General features: G+C 35.7%; 1 protein-coding gene across 3 annotated transcripts in view; it reads right to left on the bottom strand.

Moving 5' to 3' along the window:
- Window positions 1–3,724: 3,724 nt before the first annotated feature.
- LOC121327894 (protocadherin-9) overlaps window positions 3,725–25,041 on the bottom strand; it is a 214,077-nt gene continuing 192,760 nt past the window's right edge. For all 3 annotated transcript variants that reach the window (XM_041272211.1, XM_041272212.1, XM_041272210.1), the window contains one exon: window positions 3,725–4,888. In XM_041272211.1, the coding sequence (XP_041128145.1) occupies window positions 4,521–4,888 (368 nt within the window). In that variant the 3' untranslated portion in view covers window positions 3,725–4,520. The remainder of the gene's footprint in view (window positions 4,889–25,041) is intronic.

Consider the following 25,041-nt stretch of genomic DNA (forward strand, 5'->3'; position numbering starts at 1 on the left):
AGCATGGAACTCCCAACCATTTCCTAACTTATGAACTGATTAAAGCTTCCAGCTTCTCACCTGTTGTCAAGGAAACCTCGTACACAGTCAGTGGCCACAGCAGTCTTGACAGTAGACCAAACTGAAAAAAACAGAGTTTTAGTTTGCCTGGTAAAGCGCTGCTGTCTATGTTCTTCAACCCTTACACTGCTTGTTGTCTAACTTCTCCCACACAAACTGTCGTACCATCTCCCTAGACTTTTCAATGGCTTCTTGGACACTGTTGGTATTGCCTCAACATTAAAGTAGAACCTTTAATCTAGTACTTTGCCTTTAATTATAGAAATGCTCCTCGATTTAGTGGGCTTGAATTGCATTCGTTCCCAATCAATGTTATTGGTTAATTTGCCCAATAACTGATTAGTGCAGGCTACGGTTGTAGTCATTGTTGTCAACCATGTATGCACGAATTGATGGTAGTTGCATTCCAGAAGCCAAGTGCTCTCCTCCCACTACCCATTTAGATGCCCTAATAATTACTTCCATTGCCATGGTAAAAAAAATGAATTATAGAAGAAAACAACTGAGTGCCACAAAAAAAAAAGGGGACGGGGACGGGGACGGGGACGGGGACGGGGGGGGTCATTATTGGATTCGAGGTGGACGGGACTTTAATACAGCCATTACAATGCCTGCTTCCATATTCATTTGTGGTGAACATACTCCTGTACTTAAAGTTAAAGATATATTAATGTTTGACACCAGCTAATTACTTCCTAGTTGTCTAATTTCTGTTTTTGTCATTTTTCATAACACAGTTCAAGGTTAAATGCACAAAATGGTTTAGGAAATAAAATATGTCAGAAGATGCAATAGCTAAAGTAATGTAAAGCTATACTGCTTTTTTGACATAAAAGGTTTGAATGGAATATAAAAGGGACATCATGTGTACTGGTGTTACCTGTAGCTTTCAGTATTTGCAGGTGTTTTGTTGAGTGTTATTGTTTAGTGTGATCTGCTGCAAATTATATTATCCTCACTATTTTATTGTTTTGTATAAATGTAAAATACAACATGTTCAGTTCAGGGAGATGATTTCTAATCCAAAATGGCAGTTGTAGAGGTCCTCACTCACTCAATGGTAGCCCTTGGCAGCTCTGTATAGGTACTGCACTAGGTTAAATACATCTCTGCTTGCAAGATTGCTCGTGTTGCATGTCCTTGATCATTTCACTTCTTATGGAAGCTTACAAATAGTGTGGCTGCAAAGGCTGTGTCTTGTTAAAAAAAACAAAAAAACAAAAAAACAGTTATATAATAATAAACATGTGAGAATATTTGTATTCTTACGAGGTGTAAAAACAGTGTGTGTGTGTGTGTGTGTATATATATATATATATATATATATATATATATATATATATATATATATATATATATATATAAGCATCAAAAGAAACTGATCAGTATTATAACACATTTATTTAATAGGTATATAAATGATGGACATTGATGAAATGTCTTTTTAATCACTCAATCATCCATCCTTGACCATGACACACTAGAGTGACTATGACTGAAGCATATGCACTTAATTATAGCAAGCCAAATTATCATTTAGAGTTATCTGAAATTGCATTTTAAGATATCTTGAAATATTTTGAGATATCCGTAAAACATTTCAAGATATCTCAAATTGAATTCCAGATATTGTTAATTTTGTAGTTTTTAAGATATATCTAAATAACTTCATGTCCATTTGAAGATATCTTCAAATTATTTAAAGGTATCTGTAAATGAACAGAAAGTTATTTGAAAATATCTTAAAATAAACGGAAAGTTATTTGACAATATGTTAAAATCATTTACATATACTGTATCTCTAAATGAACACGAAGTTATATGAAGATATATTCAAATGATTTAAAGCTATCTTTAAAACCCTCATTTTAAGATATCTCTAAATGACAGTTTGGCGCACCATGCTAGCAAAATCCACATATTATTTAAATATATCTCTAAATCATTTGAAAATATATTTAAATAACTTCCTGTTCTTTTGGAGATATCTCTAAATCATTTGACGATATCTTCAAATGAACTGGAAGCCATTTCAAGATATCTCCAAATGACTTCCTGTAAAAATGCTCTATTTAGAGATATCTCCAAATAAACAGGAAATTATTTGAAAATATCTTCAAATGATTTAGATATATCATTAAATGAACAGGACATGATTTAGAGATATCTCAAAAACGATGACAGATATCTTAAAACGATTTAAAGATATCGAAAAATGCATTTTAGATATCTCATTTAAAGCTTCATGTAAAGATATCTGTAAATCATTTTGAGATATCTCTAAATGTATTTTAGATATCTTAAAATGATTTAGAGATATCTTCAAATATTTAGAGATATCTATAAATTAATTTGAGATATCTCTAAATGATAATTTGGCTTGCCATACTGAATCACCTAATTAGTGAAAAAGTTGATTGGACACTGGACATGGAGTGATTTCAGCTGTTGCATTGCAAGCTTGAATAAAAGCAATAAAGAAAATCACAGAAAAAAAAAAAAACAATATGCCACGTCTGTCAAGAGAGCAGCGCCTTCGTGCAATCGGCATGTGGAGGCTGGACTAGGGCAGCGTTCTGCGACTCGCCATCTTGGGTGCTCACAGCCAGCAACATAGTATAACTAGAAATACTCTGTCAATGACAGGCCATGAACTGGGAGACCAAGAGTCACAACACCTGTCCACGATAGACAGGTCATTTTGTCAACAGGTCAATATAAGTGATAAGTTTCTTTTTATGCTAAATATAAGTTATATATATATATATATATATATATATATATATATATATATATATATATATATATATATATATATATATATATATATATATATATATTTAAAACATTGGTTATTACACTGCATTCTTGAAGTAATGACACCCCACAACATTTTATTCTAAACATTTATTGCAAGAGCTGAATACCTGTATAGCAGTAACATAGATTAACTGTTTTATACCTATGATGTCAAACACTCCCACAAACTGACAAACATACTGCAGTAAGCAACTCACCCCTAAACCACATGTTGATTTTGTAAATATATTCACCCCCACAATGTTGATATTGTTATATATATATATATATATATATTATATATAGACATATATATATATATATATATATATATATATTTATATATGACACTGTATTTTGACATGTTTTACTTACCGAGACATGAAATGTTGAAGAAATAAACTTTAGTATACTTTATTAACACATGTGATTTATTGTGACACAAAAGTTGTTTTCAATGTAAAGCTACGTTTGATGCGTAAAAAATTTAGCCGACAGTACGGAATTGTTTTACAAAAAATTATGTTTTTAAATACTTGGGTTCTTTTTTTTTTTTTTTTGCACGTGCTTCTGATACATATGTATAGAAACAGTGTATGTGTGTGGTGTGTGTACATATATAATATATATATATTATAATATATATATAATATATATATATATATATAAATCCAAAAAAGTATACTGACCTTGCCTATATTGAGTAGGTTTTTTCAGATGACTGGACGGAATATATTGGTTGAAGAAAATCTACACCTTAAACCAACACAATAGCTGAGTGGAAACAAGTTTGTATATGATAAATCTACACCATAAACCAACACAATAGCTGAGTGGAAACAAGTTGTATATGGATTTTTTTTTTTTTTTTTTTTTTTTTTTTTTTTTCTCATGCACTTTAAATTAGCTGCTCTTATGAATGTTTTTTCAGTGGGAAAAAAAATAAAAAATTAAGCAAATGGATATTTTTAATGATTTTTTTTTCAACAGAACTAACAAATAATTACTTTAGTTCATTTTATAAAAATAGATCTAAAAATAAACCTGTCCCAAGCATTGTGTTTAAATTATAAGCATAGAATTAGGTGACAAATATCAACCGACTTTGTTTCACGAGACAGAAAGCAGAAAGCAAGCTAATAAAAAAAAAGCAACCAAGAAGCAGTTTTCTGTTAAGTGAGTATTACAGGTACACAAACTTGGTCTGTACTAGTCCTATTTACAAACACTTTAACATTGATAGATTTAACAAGTGTCCACTAACAGAGTTAACAGCATTTTCATTGTATGAAGTGATATAGTCCCAAAACAGCTCAGCAACAACCACATCACAATTCTAGTATATATTTCTCAGCCATGATATCTCTTCAGTTCTTTTTTTGTACTCTGCCTTTTCTTCAGAATTGAAGTTCACAGACATTAGTTCGAAAATAGTTTGTCCATAGTTTTACAAGTATTTCACGAAGATGAATAATCACAAACTGGCGCCATTGTGTAAAATACCTTCTGAAGTGTCAACATAAAGTAGAATATACTTGATGCTAAAGCACAGGTCTAGGCCTACTAGTTACATATTTCTCTATCACACAGCAGCAGCTTGAATCTACCTCAAAAGCACCTAAGGCTTCCACTTTTTGACCACATGGTCATGTCAGCACATCTTATAGCTGGTGCTCCTTTGCATTATTAGCTACTGAGGCTTGTTTGTAAGACTTCAAGTTAGCCAAAGGAATGTCTGCCATGTGGCTGCCGTTGTTGAAATAGCCCTCTGCATTTCCATACTGCTTTCTGTCACCAAATTGGTTTCTGTTGCCATCTTCTTTCCAGGATCTGGTCAGTGTATGCCCATTCACCAATTTGTCCTTGACCCATTCCTTTGGAGTTTCAAAGGACAAGAGGGGGGACTTGGGCTGCTGGTAACATCCCAGGCTAGGAGGCATCCAGCAGTTATCGGAGTGACCAAGTACCAAACACTCTTGGGTACACATCTCTGTAGCTTCAGCTAGTCCTCTGGGACCAAGGGGGCCATCTAGGGGAAAAGGAATAAATGTATATATTTTTAATAAGTTAAATCATCAGAATGCGCCAAACAGGTGTTGGTAAAGGTAATGTATGCAGCCTGTAGGGATAACCATGCACGCAATATTATTTCTTGCAGACAAAGATGCAGTTTTGTAATAAAGTAATGCACTGGTTAATAAACCAACAAAGTTGTCTTGTATATTACAAAACGTGTCTTCAAAACTTCACCTTGCTATCTAAACTTTTGACCACATGGTCCAGCGGGTTAGAGAAACAGGCCTGTAACCAGGAGGTCCCCGGTTCAAATCTCAGCTCAGCTTACCCTGAACAAATCACTTAACCTCCTTGTGCTCCGTTTTTTGGGTGAGACGTTGTTGTTACTGACTTTGCAGCTGATGCATAGTTTACACACCCTAGTCTCGTATCTTGTAAAGCGCTTTGTGATGGTGGTTAACTATGAAAGGAGCTATATAAAAATAAAGATTAATAAAAGTTATTATCATAACAAGGGAACCAGTCAACTCAGAGAAAATATCCTCGAGCAGGTTCAGAAGCATTTAAACTAGAAAGGAAAGGGGGAGAAATCAACAAAAAAACAGAAGGGAGACCGTATCAAAACAAGAACAACAACTCAAGTAAGACAACCATTAAATGTATTTAACTAAATGCTAGAAGTATCAGAAACAAAATTCTAGAACTTGAAGCTACTGCACTAACAGGTAACTATGATGTGATAGGTGTTACAGAAACTTAGTTGTCTAAGAGTGATGGGGACGAATATAATATTTGTGGGTATACACTGTATAGGAAAGACAGGCAGGACAGAAGAGGAGGAGGAGGGGGTAGCGCTATACATAAGAAACAGTCTTGAAGCCCAGGTGTTAAACCTGGACAAAGAAAATAAAACCGAATCAATATGGGTCAGAATAACGGACAAAAATTTAAAGGGCATAATAATAGGAGCATGCTATAGACCGCCAGATTCAGACGGTGAGCACAATAATCTGTTATACAATGACATTAGAAATGCGTGTAGCAAAGGAGAAGCCATACTAATGGGGGATTTCAACTTCCCCCAAATAAAATGGGAAAACCCAGTGGGTAGCGCGAAGGATGAAATAGAAATGGTGGAAATGACAAATGACTGCTTCCTAACACAATTTGTCAAGGCACCGACTAGAGGGGAGGCATGCCTTGATTTAGTCTTTTCAAATAACGAAGATAGAATAACTAAAACAGAGGTCAGAGAACCACTGGCAAACTCAGACCACAACATGGTCTCATTTGAAGTGTTTTTAAATCCCCCAAAGTAATGACTAAAGCTAAGGTTTACAATTTTAGAAAAGCAAACTATGAAGGTATGAAACAGAGACTTACAGAAGTAGATTGGAGTAAAATAGAGAAAACAGTCAGATGGTTGTTCTTCAAAAATGTAGTACTAGAGGCGCAAAACAATTATATCCCTAAAGTAGACAAATCTAAATGTAAAACTAAATTACCAAAATGGTTTAATAGATCAATTAAAAAAATATTCAGCGAAAAAAGGCACTTTACAGAGCATTAAAAAAGGACCAAAAAGAAAGTACACAGAAAGAGTACACAGAACTGCAAACGCAAGTCAAAAAGGAAGTTAGAAAGGCCAAGAGAGAAATAGAAATGAACATTGCTAAGGGAGCTCAAGCCAATTCCAAAATGTTTTTCCAATATTACAACAGCAAACGAACATTCAAAGAGGAAATTAAATGTTTAAGAGATACAAATGGCAAAATCGTAGATGAAGAAAAAAAAATAGCAAATATATTAAATGATTACTTTTCACAAGTTTTTACAAAGGAAGATACTGACAACATGCCCCACATGTCATCCAGTTCCTATCCAGTTTTAAATAACTTTAGCATAACTGAGGCAGAAGTGTTAAAGGGACTAGGAGCTCTTAAAATAAACAAATCCCCTGGGCCGGATGAGATCCTCCCAGTAGTACTCAAAGAAATGAAAGAAGTAATTTAAAAACCTCTAACCAAGATCATGCAGCAGTCTCTTGACACAGGGGTGGTACCGACAGACTGGAAAATTGCAAACGTAATACCGATCCACAAAAAGGGAAACAAAACTGAACCAGGTAACTACAGACCAGTAAGCCTGACTTCTATTATATGCAAACTTATGGAAACTATAATAAGATCCAAAATGGAAAATTACCTATATGGTAACAGGGTCCTGGGAGACAGTCAACATGGTTTTAGGAAAGGGAGATCGTGTCTAACTAACTTGCTTGATTTTTTTGAGGATGCAACATCGATAATGGATAATTGCAAAGCATATGACATGGTTTATTTAGATTTCCAGAAAGCTTTTGACAAAGTCCCGCACAAAAGATTAATTCTCAAACTGAACGCAGTTGGGATTCAAGGAAACACATGTACATGGATTAGGGAGTGGTTAACATGTAGAAAACAGAAAGTACTGATTAGAGGAAAAAACTCAGAATGGAGTGTGGTAACCAGCGGTGTACCACAGGGATCAGTATTAGGTCCTCTGCTATTCCTAATCTACATTAATGATTTAGATTCTGGTATAGTAAGCAAACTTGTTAAATTTGCAGACGACACAAAAGTAGGAGGAGTGGCAAACACTGTTGCAGCAGCAAAGGTCATTCAAAATGATCTAGACAAGATTCAGAACTGGGCAGACACATGGCAAATGACATTTAATAGAGAAAAGTGTAAGGTACTGCACGCAGGAAATAAAAATGTACATTATAAATATCATATGGGAGATACTGAAATTGGAGAAGGAATCTATGAAAAAGACCTAGGAGTTTTTGTTGACTCAGAAATGTCGTCATCTAGACAATGTGGGGAAGCTATAAAAAAGGCTAACAAGATGCTCGAATACATTGTGAAAAGTGTTGAATTTAAATCAAGGGAAGTAATGTTAAAACTGTACAATGCACTAGTAAGACCTCATCTTGAATATTGTGTGCAGTTCTGGTCACCTCGCTATAAAAAAGATATTGCTGCTCTAGAAAGAGTGCAAAGAAGAGCGACCAGAATTATTCCGGGCTTAAAAGGCATGTCATATGCAGACAGGCTAAAAGAATTGAATCTGTTCAGTCTTGAACAAAGAAGACTACGTGGCGACCTAATTCAAGCATTCAAAATTCTAAAAGGTATTGACAGTGTCGACCCAAGGGACTTTTTCAGCCTGAAAAAAGAAACAAGGACCAGGGGTCACACATGGAGTTTAGACAAAGGGGCATTCAGAACAGAAAATAGGAGGCACTTTTTTACACAGAGAATTGTGAGGGTCTGGAATCAACTCCCCAGTAATGTTGTTGAAGCTGACACCCTGGGATCCTTCAAGAAGCTGCTTGATGAGATTTTGGGATCAATAAGCTACTAACAACCAAACGAGCACGATGGGACGAATGGCCTCCTCTCATTTGTAAACTTTCTTATGTTCTTATGTTCTTATCATGAAGACACTGCCAATGCACAGCCCTACTGAGCAAACAGCCTTGATGTGATAAGATACGGCTTTGGCTGATGTACAGTCTATTACATATTTGTGTAACATACTGCATTTGTACAAGAATACACTATAAACTATCAGTGATCGCCTTGGCCATAAGAGTATAAGACTAATATAGTCCATAAGACTATTTCAAACTCTTTTCTCACAGCTGAGGAATAACCTGAAACTTTTCTATTTACAGTGCTAATTCATAAAACAATATTTAATAGACAACATGTTTTGCTGTCTTGGCTGGCTGAATATACAATTTTATAAACAGACAAAGTGTTTAAGCCATCTGTCTTTGTGTTTCCCACTGGTTTGAAAACAAACAGAATAGTATGGTTCATATAGCTCTTCACACATATTAATATTGAACAGAAAACTTTTGTCATAATGGTTTTATTTGAAGGTTGGGAAGGCAGAAGGTAAATAAATAATGTATTTGTCAGCCCCCAGACTGAGTAAACACAAGCACAAGGTACTTTTGTGTTTTTATTTGTTTTTACGAAGTATAGATGTTGAATAAAACATCATTATTCCAATATACCAATGACTGTAACATAAAAAGAACCTGTGCATAAAAATCAGGGGCATCAACTATGTCTGTTGTTGCCTTCAGCTAAGACTTTTATTAATAGTATGACTAGAAATAGTAAAATAGTTCCTAAAATATTTTTGGCATACACTTAGCTAAAAGCATAATAGGACATTTTAATGTGTCTACGATAGGCATATCAATAAATTACAGACAAATTCAAAAGGTACAACCATTTCTCTATCTCAGTTCTGAAAGCTTTTGTTCATGAAATCTTGATTTCTGCTGCTTTAACACTAGATGGGGTTGCTTAAGCATTGTTTAACATTCTGGTATTCTTTAACTGTAAATATGCTTTTTTCTTTACATTTCATTCAAGGCTATCATGTCTTTAAAATATATAATACATATGTATGTATAATAAAGATGCTCCCCCCCTCCACACACACACACACACACACCTTTCACCACATAGAACACATAATACATTTCATATCTTTGTTAGTTCAATATATACAGACAACTCCATATACTGTAACCTAAGATTTAGATACGCACAATAACTTGTACTAATAAATGCCTATAGCAAATGTTATTGCAATTGTTTATTTAGATATATGTAAAAATATAACTGTGACACGCAGTACAGACAGTTAAGCAGACAAAAAAGCAGGGCCCTTCCATATACCGAGATGATAAATCTTGTTCTTAACAAGTTCCAACACAATTGGATAAGTTGTTCTTTCGGTATGTGTACTAAAGTGTAATGTGTCTACCTCCACTATATCCCTGTTTAAAAACAGCATTTCCTTCAAACATTTTCTCACATTATTTTCTCTTTTTTTTTTACCAAAGATCAGATGGAACTGAACTATAGTTTGACTCAGCATGTGTAAACATTGTTTTTTTGTCCATGAGAAAATCTAAATTGGATAGAATTGCCATTGTCTTTACTGTTACTTTAAATGGTAACTCTTGAATAAAGCAACTCGGTTAAGGAATAATCAGATTTGTAAGAACATAAGAACATAAGAAAGTTTACAAACGAGAGGAGGCCATTCGGCCCATCTTGCTCGTTTGGTTGTTAGTAGCTTATTGATCCCAAAATCTCATCAAGCAGCTTCTTGAAGGATCCCAGGGTGTCAGCTTCAACAACATTACTGGGGAGTTGATTCCAGACCCTCACAATTCTCTGTGTAAAAAAGTGTCTCCTATTTTCTGTTCTGAATGCCCCTTTTTCTAAACTCCATTTGTGACCCCTGGTCCTTGTTTCTTTTTTCAGGCTGAAAAAGTCCCTTGGGTCGACACTGTCAATACCTTTTAGAATTTTGAATGCTTGAATTAGGTCGCCACGTAGTCTTCTTTGTTCAAGACTGAACAGATTCAATTCTTTTAGCCTGTCTGCATATGACATGCCTTTTAAGCCCGGAATAATTCTGGTCGCTCTTCTTTGCACTCTTTCTAGAGCAGCAATATCTTTTTTATAGCGAGGTGACCAGAACTGCACACAATATTCAAGATGAGGTCTTACTAGTGCATTGTACAGTTTTAACATTACTTCCCTTGATTTAAATTCAACACTTTTCACAATGTATCCGAGCATCTTGTTAGCCTTTTTTATAGCTTCCCCACATTGTCTAGATGACGACATTTCTGAGTCAACAAAAACTCCTAGGTCTTTTTCATAGATTCCTTCTCCAATTCAATATCTCCCATATGATGTTTATAATGTACATTTTTATTTCCTGCGTGCAGTACCTTACACTTTTCTCTATTAAATGTCATTTGCCATGTGTCTGCCCAGTTCTGAATCTTGTCTAGATCATTTTGAATGACCTTTGCTGCTGCAACAGTGTTTGCCACTCCTCCTACTTTTGTGTCGTCTGCAAATTTAACAAGTTTGCTTACTATACCACATTAGATAAGGTAACACAGTCAATGAGATATTGTAACCATTGGTCAATCTGTGAGATAATATATGTATATATATATATATATATATATATATATATATATATATATAATATATATATATATATATATATATATATATATATATATATATATATATATATATATATATATATATATAATATATATACACACACACACACACACATACAGAGTATAATTACACTAAGATCTAATTTTCTTGTTTGAGAATGGAAACTTATTCTTTATTGATTTTATCATTTTGATTTATCATTATATGTAAAAGTAGCAATACAATCTTCACGCTAAACTGTTATAACCCTATTTTCATTTCACAGTTTAAGCATTTACAACATACTATGTCCCAGTATACCTTGCTGATAAAGTGACATATTTGATTAAGTAAGCGAGGGAGTGCTCGTTATTGCTTGCCTCAGAGTGCCCTGCAGCTAACACCAGCTGGCACTTTGTTTATAGTTGTAATATTGTGAATGAGACCTGCTTCTCACCTGTCATCATATCCAGCCTGTTTGTGAAGGAAATTTTATTTGCTTGAAAGTCCCAGTTTATTATTTATAAGCATACACTATTTTTAAAGATCAGACATTCCATATGTTGTTACTACAATGAACTAAAAGCAGGGAATTGGAACATTACATTTTTTATTTATCTATTTGTTTTTATCAAATGATAAAAACAAATGAAATTAAGCATGATGTCAAAAATAAATATGCTTGTCCTTTTTTTAATTGCAAATTTGTGGCTCCCGTTTCATGAACTATGGTACAGTAGTCTCCGACTAAGAGAATACCCCTCGGGAAGCAAGTGAAGTGTTCTTATAGCCAAAGTGTTCTCTAAAACAGAGTTAGCAACCAGACACAATGAGTCAATAAATACATGTGTATTGCTTGTCATGAAGCATGTGCATTCACATATGAAATTAACTGAATAAGTAAAAGTATAACAATAAAGTAACAGACAAACTAACGTTAATAAAACTAAAGCAAAACAATACGGTCAAGAAGCTTAAATTGCTACACACTATGAAATTAGCTGGCGGGTGTGTTTCGGTCTCTATCACAAAGGCAAAAATACTGGGCGTCACTTAGGGTTAACTTAATGCTAATAAACAAACTTGTCAAACTAAATTAACACAGCACCCCTACACACACATTATAAAATGCAGCAGCAATATACAAGACATGCACATAATTTAACAGAAAGGTAAAGCAACTCACTAGAACGGGAAACACAAAAAATACAAAATAATTCAATGATATGAAGGCAGTTCTGGAAAGATTTAATAAACCAATCAATGTCCCTTAAGACACGTTCGCGATGACAAAAGTCACTTTTTTACAAAACGGTACTGTAGCCAATGTGAATTAATCACTAGTGGTGCAAGATGGTGTTCTTTTAAGCAAGGTTCCTGTTCCTTTAGCCGGAGCATTTTCAATGGGAAAAATCAGTTTCACCACAAACGTGTTCCCTTAGGTGAAGTGTTCTCTTAACCAAAATATCTGGGTCCAAATCTGCATTTAAGTATTTTCAACAAGTACTCTATTTCTTTTCATGGATTTAATTCAGATCGAAGAAACTATTTTATACCATTTGTGATTTTCTCAATTGTTTTTTCATCCATGCATTAACTATTGAGGCAACATGATTATACCATGGAATGTAATTTTTGTAATCAAGATATTAAATAAAAGGCAAAAGAACATGAACTATCTTTACTCTGCTGTATACATGGTATGGCCTTTGCTGGCAAGTAATTATTTATGTATTATTATTATTATTATTATTATTATTATTATTATTATTATTATTATTATTATTATTATTATTATTATTATTATTAAAAACTATTGGTAGCCCAATAAACAAAACTGAAACAAATACAATTACATTTCAAAAGACTTCTTATTTTCCTTTAACTGGAATAAATATTAGCATTTTTTCAGAAGTAGAATGAGGAAGCATCAATGACAGTGCATGTCATCTCAAACGAAGCTACCTGTCCTCTTTTTTGTGCAGTGCGGTGAATGCTTTAGCTGTCAGGGGAGCAGTAGACAATCACAGATTGACATTACCAGAACAGGTCTATGGGTAGACACGTGGTAAGTAATTTTAAAACCAAGTTGTCAACTGTCAAGAAGGTCAGACAGAAAAAATAACCCATTCACCCATGTTTTGCAAAAGTTTCTAACCAAGCTCAAGAACAGAAGATGTTGGTCATTGCTATCCATTACATTGATGTTTCAAAAGAAAATACTCATTGTCATAGTCACTAGATGGAGCAGGTCAACCTTCACCCAAACATGAAATATGCTAGAGCTGTTAGACACGTGATTGAAAGAAACCATATTTAGTTCACCAGCAACCTAAAGGTACCTTGATCACAGGCCCTGCAGAAGCTGGGCAGCTAGCATGCTGAAATACACTTTACATCCTCACAGCATTGGCTGTTGTCCATTTACAAGGTAATGTATATCACTGCTACGATATATATTTCACCTTCTCAAACATACAGGGACTCTGTGTTCTTTTCCAACCACTTTCCAACCATCTTAGCTACTGCAATATCACACAATCAGTTCAGATATTCAAGAGCAGAGCAAACAACAATACACCTTTATGGCTGTAAGTACTATTGCTTTATGGTAAAGTCTGGATTAATTATTTTGCCAGATCCAATCCCATTTGTCGCAATATGCGCAGGGATGCTGATTCAAAAGGAAAAAAAAAAAAAAAAAAAAAAAAAGATTTTCTCTTGGGCATTTACAGGAGCTCAGATTTTTTTTACACATCTGTTGCACTGAACCAATGGAGTTATTTTCAATAACTCAAACTCTGCTGGATTTGTTCAGATGAGTGTAAACTGCTCCTAGGATGCTTCGGATCAGAGGGTATTTAAAGGGGTTACACATTGAAGAGCACAACAGGAGAATTAGGTATAAACCATTTAGGGTCTGCTGAAATAAAAAGAAATGGGCTTATTTATATAAAAAGCAAACATTTCATCGTCAGCTGATAAGCTAGATTTTAACAAAATGTGATTATATGATAGTGTTCAGAGATAATATTGTATGTTTACGTAGGTAGATTTTTTTCTATTCTAGTTTATAAACTACATTAATTCAACAAACACATAGCTTATGTTATACAAATGCATAACCTTGTTTGCTAATGGAACACTTTGAAACTGATATAAACTGTAGTAAGAACATAAGAACATAAGAACATAAGAACATAAGAACATAAGTTTACAAACGAGAGGAGGCCATTCGGCCCATCTTGCTCGTTTGGTTGTTAGTAGCTTATTGATCCCAAAATCTCATCAAGCAGCTTCTTGAAGGATCCCAGGGTGTCAGCTTCAACAACATTACTGGGGAGTTGATTCCAGACCCTCACAATTCTCTGTGTAAAAAAGTGTCTCCTATTTTCTGTTCTGAATGCCCCTTTTTCTAAACTCCATTTGTGACCCCTGGTCCTTGTTTCTTTTTTCAGGCTGAAAAAGTCCCTTGCGTCGACACTGTCAATACCTTTTAGAATTTTGAATGCTTGAATTAGGTCGCCACGTAGTCTTCTTTGTTCAAGACTGAACAGATTCAATTCTTTTAGCCTGTCTGCATATGACATGCCTTTTAAGCCCGGAATAATTCTGGTTGCTCTTCTTTGCACTCTTTCTAGAGCAGCAATATCTTTTTTATAGCGAGGTGACCAGAACTGCACACAATATTCAAGATGAGGTCTTACAAGTGCATTGTACAGTTTTAACATTACTTCCCTTGATTTAAATTCAACACTTTTCACAATGTATCCGAGCATCTTGTTAGCCTTTTTTATAGCTTCCCCACATTGTCTAGATGAAGACATTTCTGAGTCAACAAAAACTCCTAGGTCTTTTTCATAGATTCCTTCTCCAATTTCAATATCTCCCATATGATATTTATAATGTACATTTTTATTTCCTGCGTGCAGTACCTTACACTTTTCTCTATTAAATGTCATTTGCCATGTGTCTGCCCAGTTCTGAATCTTGTCTAGATCATTTTGAATGACCTTTGCTGCTGCAACAGTGTTTGCCACTCCTCCTACTTTTGTGTCGTCTGCAAATTTAACAAGTTTGCTTACTATACCAGAATCTAAATCATTAATGTAGATTAGGAATAGCAGAGGACCTAATACTGATCCCTGTGGTACACCGCTGGTTACCACACTCCATTCTGAGGTTTTTCCTCTAATCAGTACTTTCTGTTTTCTACATGTTAACCACTCCCTAATCCATGTACATGTGTTTCCTTGAATCCCAACTGCGTTCAGTTTGAGAATTAATCTTTTGTGCGGGACTTTGTCAAAAGCTTTCTGGAAATCTAAATAAACCATGTCATATGCTTTGCAATTATCCATTATTGATGTTGCATCCTCAAAAAAATCAAGCAAGTTAGTTAGGCACGATCTCCCTTTCCTAAAACCATGTTGACTGTCTCCCAGTACCCTGTTACCATATAGGTAATTTTCCATTTTGGATCTTATTATAGTTTCCATAAGTTTGCATATAATAGAAGTCAGGCTTACTGGTCTGTAGTTACCTGGTTCAGTTTTGTTTCCCTTTTTGTGGATCGGTATTACGTTTGCAATTTTCCAGTCTGTCGGTACCACCCCTGTGTCAAGAGACTGCTGCATGATCTTGGTTAGCGGTTTGTAAATTACTTCTTTCATTTCTTTGAGTACTACTGGGAGGATCTCATCCGGCCCAGGGGATTTGTTTATTTTAAGAGCTCCTAGTCCCTTTAACACTTCTGCCTCAGTTATGCTAAAGTTATTTAAAACTGGATAGGAACTGGATGACATGTGGGGCATGTTGTCAGTATCTTCCTTTGTAAAAACTTGTGAAAAGTAATCATTTAACATATTTGCTATTTTTTTTTTCTTCCTCTATGATTTTGCCATTTGTATCTCTTAAACATTTAATCTCCTCTTTGAATGTTCTCTTGCTGTTGTAATATTGGAAAAACATTTTGGAATTGGTTTTAGCTTCTTTAGCAATGTTCATTTCTATTTCTCTCTTGGCCTTTCTAACTTCCTTTTTGACTTGCATTTGCAGTTCTGTGTACTCTTTCTGCATACTTTCTTTTTGGTCCTTTTTTAATGCTCTGTAAAGTGCCTTTTTTCGCTGAATATTTTTTTTAATTGATCTATTAAACCATTTTGGCAATTTAGTTTTACATTTAGATTTGTCTACTTTAGGGATATAATTGTTTTGCGCCTCTAGTACTACGTTTTTGAAGAACAGCCATCCTTCTTCTGTGGATGTTTTCTCTATTTTACTCCAATCTACTTCTGTTAGTCTCTGTTTCATGCCTTCATAGTTTGCTTTTCTAAAATTGTAAACCTTAGCTTTAGTCTTTACTTTTGAGGATTTAAAAAACACTTCAAATGAGACCATGTTGTGGTCTGAGTTTGCCAGTGGTTCTCTGACCTCTGTTTTAGTTATTCTATCTTCGTTATTTGAAAAGACTAAATCAAGGCATGCCTCCCCTCTAGTCGGTGCCTTGACAAATTGTGTTAGGAAGCAGTCATTTGTCATTTCCACCATTTCTATTTCATCCTTCGCGCTACCCACCGGGTTTTCCCATTTTATTTGGGGGAAGTTGAAATCCCCCATTAGTATGGCTTCTCCTTTGCTACACACATTTCTAATGTCATTGTATAACAGATTATTGTGCTCACCGTCTGAATCTGGCGGTCTATAGCATGCTCCTATTATTATGCCTTTTGAATTTTTGTCTGTTATTCTGACCCATATTGATTCGGTTTTATTTTCTTTGTCCAGGTTTAACACCTGGGCTTCAAGACTGTTTCTTATGTATAGCACTACCCCTCCTCCTCTTCTGTCCTGCCTGTCTTTCCTATACAGTGTATACCCACAAATATTATATTCGTCCCCATCACTCTCAGATAACCAAATTTCTGTAACACCTATCACATCATAGTTACCTGTTAGTGCAGTAGCTTCAAGTTCTAGAATTTTGTTTCTGATACTTCTAGCATTTAGATAAATACATTTAATGGTTGTCTTACCTGAGTTGTTGTTCTTGTTTTGATGCGGTCTCCCTTCTGTTTTTTTGTTGATTTCTCCCCCCTTCCTTTCTAGTTTAAATGCTTCCGAACCTGCTCGAGGATCTTTTCTCCAAGTAGACTAGTTCCCTTGTTATTTAAATGCAGTCCATCCCGTCTATACAGATAGTCCTCGTTGTAGAATGTGGTCCAATGATCAAGATAGGTGAAGCCTTCCCGTGTGCACCACGTCTTCAACCATGCGTTTTGATTAATTATTTCCAGCTGTCCATATGGTCCTTTGCAAGGTGCGGGTAGTATACCAGAAAATACCACAGTTTTGGTTTTCTCTTTTAATTTCCTTCCTAGGCCTACACAGTCTCTAAATTTGGTAATTTTCTGTTCAGTAAGAGATGATTTTAAAATGTTGAAGATTGTATGGCAACTGCTTTCCAGAAGCCCCTGCTGTGCTGAAAGTGAAATTACCCTGTGGACTAATGGTAGTATTTGTTTTGCAGTGTGTAATGGTTGTATTTGTTTTGCAGTGTGTAATGGTAGTATTTCTTTTGCAGTGTGTAATGGTTGTATTTGTTTGATTACTCATTATACTGTAATTTCACTGCAATACATGTATCTGTTGACTGCCATACAGGATATAACCCAGCAAGCATACATATTATTGGATTTTTTGGAAAGAAAAAGATTACAACACTAGCAGATGCATACGGCATATCACTTACAATCAGCAGCAAATAGTACAGTAAGGTTTAATCACTGAATGCCCCTGGTTATAGAACAGGGGTTATGTATTGATCCACTTATTAAAATGACTACTTACAGCAGAATACAAAACACAGTGAAGATCATTAAAATAGGCAATTTTTTAAAGAAAACTTACGTTTTTTTTTTTTTTTTTTTACAAAGATTCAAATATAAAGGACTCATAGGGATAATTGAAGAGGTCTACATGCACCGTCATTTATTTTTGTTATTTTGCAAGCATTAGCAGGTATTTTTTATTAATGGAAATATACATACTTTAACATTCGAGTAAATGCTTTGCAAATATGATCCCGCATATTGCATTCCTTAGGCTTAGATGTAATTGTGTGAAATACTGTTATTGCATTAAAAACACAGCATGCATGGTTTTTTGTGACAGCATGCCCACATGCTATAAGCATGTATGCTTTTTCTCTTTGAATAGCTTGTCATTACCAAATTCTTAAAAAAAAGTTCTACATTATACATACAACCCTTTGTAAAAAAACAACAACAGACCTGCGTTCTTATATCAAATACTGTAGACAAGATTCCCTTTCAATTTGAAGATGACCAACAAAAATACTTTTGGGATGTGCCTGCCACAGGTCAGGCATTTACTGAGCATTTTATGACAGAGCTGCCGATAGGCCCCTCCGGGGAGTGACGTCCTCGGTCCCACCTACCGAGGGAGCAAGTAGTCACTCCGCAGATATCACATTCTCTTTTGCTGCTCACAATCAGGTAGGTAAGGTAGGTATAACTAACCTCTCTAGTTGAGTTTTTTGTAAAAGAGCTCTCACTTTGAGTTTTCTGTTAAATTCCACTGCAATTTGTTGCTGGAAGTCGACTTGCCACACCACTAAGATTAGTTTGGTGGTAGTGAGACGTCCCTCATCTGCTGTCCGATCATGCTTCCTCGCGATGGCTTTGATATACTTTCCCAAAAGTATTGTTGTTGGTCGTCTTCAAATTGAAAGAGAAGACGACCACCAAACCTTGCATTCACATCACTCGCATTCACGGGTTCGATGCAAAAGAGAATGTGATCTCCGCGGAGTGACTACTTAATCCCTCAGTAGGCGGGACTGAGGACATCACTCCCCTGAGGGGCCTATCAGCAGCTCTGACATAAAATGCTCAGTAAACACCTGACCTGTGGCAGGCAAATCCCAAAAGCATTGTTGTTTGTCATCTTCTCTTTCAAGGAATCAGTCGTTTTCAATTTTACATTAGGCAACCCATTCATGTATTGCACAGATGCTGAGCACTTTTGCACTACTTTATTCACTTGCCCCTTATGCATGTGTTAATGGAGATTTAGTTAATTACCCAGAGGCATATCTCTGAGAAAGAATTAAACACATTATTTGAAGAGCTAAACAGTTTGGTTTCTATGACACGCTCTCCATGGTTATACGCTTATATTTTGCAATTGCTAAACTCCCAGAATAGAAGGACAACATTGAATCAAACATCTTCATTTGTTTTTGTATTACTGTATACTCATAGACAACCCTTGGGCTGCATGCCGTGGTTTGTACAAGGTCATCAGCTTTTCAATTGTTGTAATGAATTCTTCCACCCACTAGTAAATGGCAATCACAGACAAGTGCACAACCCTAATAGAATCAAATATATACAGATGCTTCAATAAGAGCAGCTCTTACTGTGAGGATAATCCACCATTTTACAGATCTGAAGAACAAATCAATTAATCAATAGTGCTCTTCCTTCCTCTTGTTATTACTTTTTGTGTCTGTTATCTAACTATGATTTCCATAATATATTTAGACTTTATTTCAGAGAAAAGACTGGGCTATAAAAGAAATAAGTGCCCTTGGAACAACATAATGATTTATCGAACCCATGATCAATATGCCTGCCTTTTACAATTGATAACAGAAAAAAATAAATAAATAAAATTAAAAAAAAACACAACATGTTAACTTAAAGCAATTGCCTGTATAAAATAGTTCCACCTCTGAATTGTAATGCAACGGCAAGTGGTGGTGGCGCACTGCATTCTTTTCATGTCAATAGGGAATTTGGGAGAACACTGATTGGCTGGCAGGGCCAGTATTAAAATGACGGAGGGAGGGGAGAATTGGGAAGGCTGTTTTTGCAGGCTACAGGTGATAATGCAGGTCAGCCATTTGGGTGTGGATAGACACAGTGGGGAGATGTTTGTTATTTTTGTTAATCGACAACATTTATGTGTCTGCTCACACCTAAAATCATGAGGATCTGTGATTAAAGTCAACGTGAGTTCAGTCCAAACTGATTAATTGTTTAAAAAATTATGATTTGAACTTACCAAAATTAAAAATAGACCAATCAGACTGTTATAGAAAGAATATCCACTCATATTACTAACATAGGTGTTTGTAATTAATTATGTATTTCAAATATATATATATATATATATATATATATATATATATATATATATATATATATATATATATATATATATTAGTGAACAAAAAAAAATAAAATGGAAACACCAGTGTAAAGTCACTTAATAGGGCGTTGGGCCACCACGTGCGGCCTGTATGCCTGGAATTCTGCAGGAGGGATGCGGCATCATTCTTCCACGAGAAAGTCAATCAACTCACACCTGGTTGATGGAGGTGGAAAAAGCTGTCTCAGGCGTCGTTCCAGGATATACCATAAATGCTCGTCTGGGTTCAGATCTGGTGACTGAGAAGGCCATGACCTGTGGATAACATCAGTGTCATGCCCATCATACCATTGGGTGACCACACGTGCTCTGTGGATGGGGGCATTTTCATCCTGAAAGAAGCGTTGACCTTGCCTTCTAAGGGAATGAGTACACCCAAACTATGCCAGGAAAATGCACCCCAGAACATTATGGAACCACAATAACCCTTCTCTGTTGGAAACAAGCACTCAGGGATGCAAGTTCTTTAAGTTGTTGCCACACATGCACTCGGCCAATTGTCGAAAACATGATGAAGGATGAATCATCTGACCATATCACATTACTCCACTACTTGACAGTCCAATGCCTGTGCTCTTTGCACCACTGGACTCGCAAACGTGCATTGCCAGGTGTGATGAGAGGTTTGTGCACTGCAACCCAACTATGGTATCCCGCTCTGTGGAGTTCTCTGTGGACCATTTTTTATGAAACTGGCCGCTCGTGCACCAGGTTGAAATTTGCAGTCAATTGATCTGCAGTTGCTCGCCTGTTTTGCCTTGCACTTCGAATTAAAGGATATCACGTACCTGGAGCATGCGCTTCCATCCACTGTTGCCTTTTGTTGATGATGTCTTTCCCTCGGAGTTCCATACCAACATCACCTTAGACACCGTTGCTCTTGAAACATCAACGAGTTGCGCTGTCTTGGTCACTGAAGCTATATATATAATCTTTGTTGTCTGAACTCTAAACTCCTCACATGCAATTCTTCTGGATACTTTTTGTCAGAAAGGTGACAAGATCCAATTAGGTTCTATGGTTGTTTTGTGTATAATTGAACCGAGCTGTGTTTTATCCAAAGTTTAGGTCTGAGATTATCAAGTCCAGCCATTTAATGAAAAGTAGTTACTGTCAGCATTAAAAAAGATAAAATTGTCTAAGGATGTTTCCTTGTGGAATTTAAAACCATCATAGGAATGACAGAAGTGGAATTACACAAGCACTACCTCTTTTGGAAGTGAAGCACAAACCAACCAATACAATATTATTCCAAAATCTGTGCTTCAGATGCTCTAGTTCAACCCAATATGAAGTTAACCACAGATGGATATATTTTTACATACATATAAAGTACCAGAGAATCTATCAACCACACTTATAGGATTATAGGATAACCTCATATAACCATGCAATAAATATCCAAAAACACTGCACCATTGAGCTTCAATGTGAAATGAACAATGGAAAAAAATGAAGCAAACTGGGTGAAAAACAACTGTTTATTAGCACTTTTACCAACCGAGCATAATCACAACTTTGTGTTGAACAAAACAGAATATGGAACAATTTTACATGCTCAGGCCATGTCTCATTACTTTCTGTGCAACTCTGTAGAGTATTTTCTGTCTGGCACAAGCAGAATAGATACAACTTTCTCTCTCTCTCTCTCTCTCTCTCTCTCTCTCTCTCTCTCTCTCTCTCTCTCTCTGAAGTATGTATGTGGTTATTGCCAGTATTGCTGGAAAGCTGAGTTTCCCTCTAGCTGCTAAAATAATTCAGAACGAAACCTAAACCATGTCACATGATGAGAGGCTTACCTTCAGGCGATCATAGTTTCAGCTAGGAGTACCGCTTACAAACACTGAATATGTCATTGGAAAGCAGCGGGTCTGTACTTTTAAACAACGGAGCCTGAGTAATATGCATGTAATGTTTAGTGCGCTGGCACACCAAAATGAATGGGGCTGAGTTTAGAGAGTTAAACTTGTACTATACTATCATAAATCATTTCACAACAGTCTTCATTTGAGCGAGTTTGCATTTCCTTGTCATCCTACTCATTGTGTAACTATTCCCACTACGTCCATTTTTATTAGCATTTCAGCTATTGTCTTACACTATTAATCTATTCTTTTCAAATTGTTTTTCAGATTTCATTTTTTTAGCATCTATTGCCTGCAGAGGCTAGTGTCCCATTGAACATGTTCTGTTTTCTAATGCCTTGATACAAAAGGTCCAAAGGTTAAGGTTTAAGACGATTCACCCTGGTCTTATATCTCTTGGCCTTGAGCTATGCAACTTGCTGAGTTAACATATTCCTTGCGTTGCTCTCCTTTGAGATAATCTGCATAATAACATGGCCCCTCTGTGTCTTCTGTAAGTCAACCATGCATGGCATTTCACCCCAGATCAGAAATGTAATTAAATCAGTAGACTGAACCTAAAGCACAAACCACAATTTTTTCGAACCCTGACCAACACCAACATTAATTCTCTAAACTCTAAACTGGATGGAACCTAGTTAATCATTTTATATATTCAATTGTCAGCCAAATTCCCACATGTTTTGACAGGGAGAAATTGAACCCCCTCCCTGCCAACCCAATATTCCCCACACACCCCCACATATATTACACTGGTACATATAATGTTAAACCTGTCTTTGATTTTTAATGGTATTCTTTCATTGCATTTATAAACAATAACATTGTGGAAAATATCTTGCACTCTTTTCCATGCTGTACTTCCCATTGAAGGAACAAATCCAGCACACATACGTTGTTTATGGGAGTTTGAGTCCTTTCAGGGAAAATAACTGTGAAGTCTTTTTAGACAATGGCCGTACCTGAGTGCGTTTAAAAACAAAACAAAACAAAAAAAAACAATGGGATATAAGCATAGGCAATAGTTCATAGCTTAAGAACAACACTATTGATAAAATCTACCCACTGCTAGGGTTAGGAAAGATTCTCTTTGTCTGTCTTGATAAATGCTTGCTCTTATTGCCCTTACTATATGAATCAATCATCTACTGCCTGGTTCTCAAAATAAGGTGCTGACAGATTTGGAGGAAATAATTAAATCAGGCTAGAATTGACATGACTTAAAATCACATAAAAGCTTATTTTTATCTTCCTAGAACACACGTCTGCCATTGCAATTTTAACATGATAATTGACATATACTGTGGAAGAGCACATTGATTAATGCATTTAAAATCACATGAGTAACAAAGATAAGCCATCTCACCTTAAAGGGGTTCACTTTTAAAATGATGTTGTCATCGCTACTGAACTAGCATGCTGACCTCATCTTGAATATTGTGTTCACTTCTGGTCACCTCGCTATAAAAAAGATATTACTGCTCTAGAAAGAGTGCAAAGAAGAGCGACCGGAATTATTCTGGACTTAAAAGGCATGTCATATGCAGACAGGCTAAAATAATTGAATCTGTTCAGTCTTGAACAAAGAAGACTACGCGGCGACCTAATTCAAGCATTCAAAATTCTAAAAGGTATTGACAATGTCGACCCAAGGGACTTTTTTGACCTGAAAAAAGACACAAGGACCAGGGGTCACAAATGGAGTTTAGACAAAGGGGCATTCAGAACAGAAAATAGGAGGCACTTTTTTACACAGAGAATTGTGAGGGTCTGGAATAAACTCCCCTGTAATGTTGTTGAAGCTGACACCCTGGGATCCTTCAAGAAGCTGCTTGATGAGATTCTGGGATCAATAAGCTACTAACAACCAAACGAGCAAGATGGGCTGAATGGCTTCCTCTCATTTGTAAACTTTCTTATGTTCTTATTGTCTCTCTCTCTCTCTTTATATACAGTATACTGGGGCAAAAGAGGTAAAAGGTGTGTTTAGGGTTCAACAGTTAGGATTCTCAAAGCCAAGTAGAGACAGATATAGAAAAATAAGAATTCAATACTGGAGAAAATAACCCAGATGGGGGATGTAAAAAAATAAAAACCTGGAACTACACTCCAAAGGCAAAATAAAATGAATGACTTAAACAATTGTTAAAAACTAAGCAATAATTGTAATGGGCGTGGGGATGTCTGATTATTAAAGCACCGACCCACTCCCTAAACAATAAGGGGGTTATTTTTCAAAGGAGATCCGCTGGAGGGTAGTGTTAAACACCATAGCTTTGACTGTTCCTTCAGCACCTTTGTTTTTGTGTGACAATGAAAGTGATTTGAAAGTGATTTGACTGAGGTTGTGTAACAGAGTTGAGTTATAGCTGATTGTCTCAGCATACAGTGAAATGCATTTCAATATTGGATGAGATGGCATTATAGTGTAGTCCTTGCATTTATCAAAGGAATACTAAAATCATTATTGTAACTTGAATGAAAAAGGGTAGAAACTTAAAAAAAGAGATGTGCATTTTTATGGCTTAACTACACTGACCCTTTTAGTGTTGGCATGTCAAATTTGGTTCAACATGAAGCGATCAAAACTTGTTCCCATCTGACAGCTGAAGAAGTTACTTGTGGAAGTGGTTTAGTTGGTTTTAGCCTAACCCCTTGAGAAATTGCACAAATATGTCCTTGTGCAGTTTGGTTCTAAGATCATATGGAACAATACATATTTTATCCTAGTCATAAATGCTGTCAGTGAAAATATTTTCCAGAAACAAGTGGTGTCGACATTTGATCTGGTCAATTTGTTCTAGCATTTAGATTATAGTAAGCCTAGCATACTTTTCCCATTGGCCATGTCAAGACACAACAGATTACGTTCACTGTCACCACCAAGTGTTTTTGGTGGTAAGTGCGAAAAACACAATATGGAGATCAGCATGAAACAGTAAATGTAATAAAAAAAAAAAAAAATGAAGACCGCTGGCAGTTCAGAATGCTAAAAACAACATCTTGTTTTGTTGTGTGCTCAT

This window comes from Polyodon spathula, chromosome 15 (assembly GCF_017654505.1).
Source record: "Polyodon spathula isolate WHYD16114869_AA chromosome 15, ASM1765450v1, whole genome shotgun sequence".
NCBI classification, from domain to species: Eukaryota; Metazoa; Chordata; class Actinopteri; order Acipenseriformes; family Polyodontidae; genus Polyodon; species Polyodon spathula.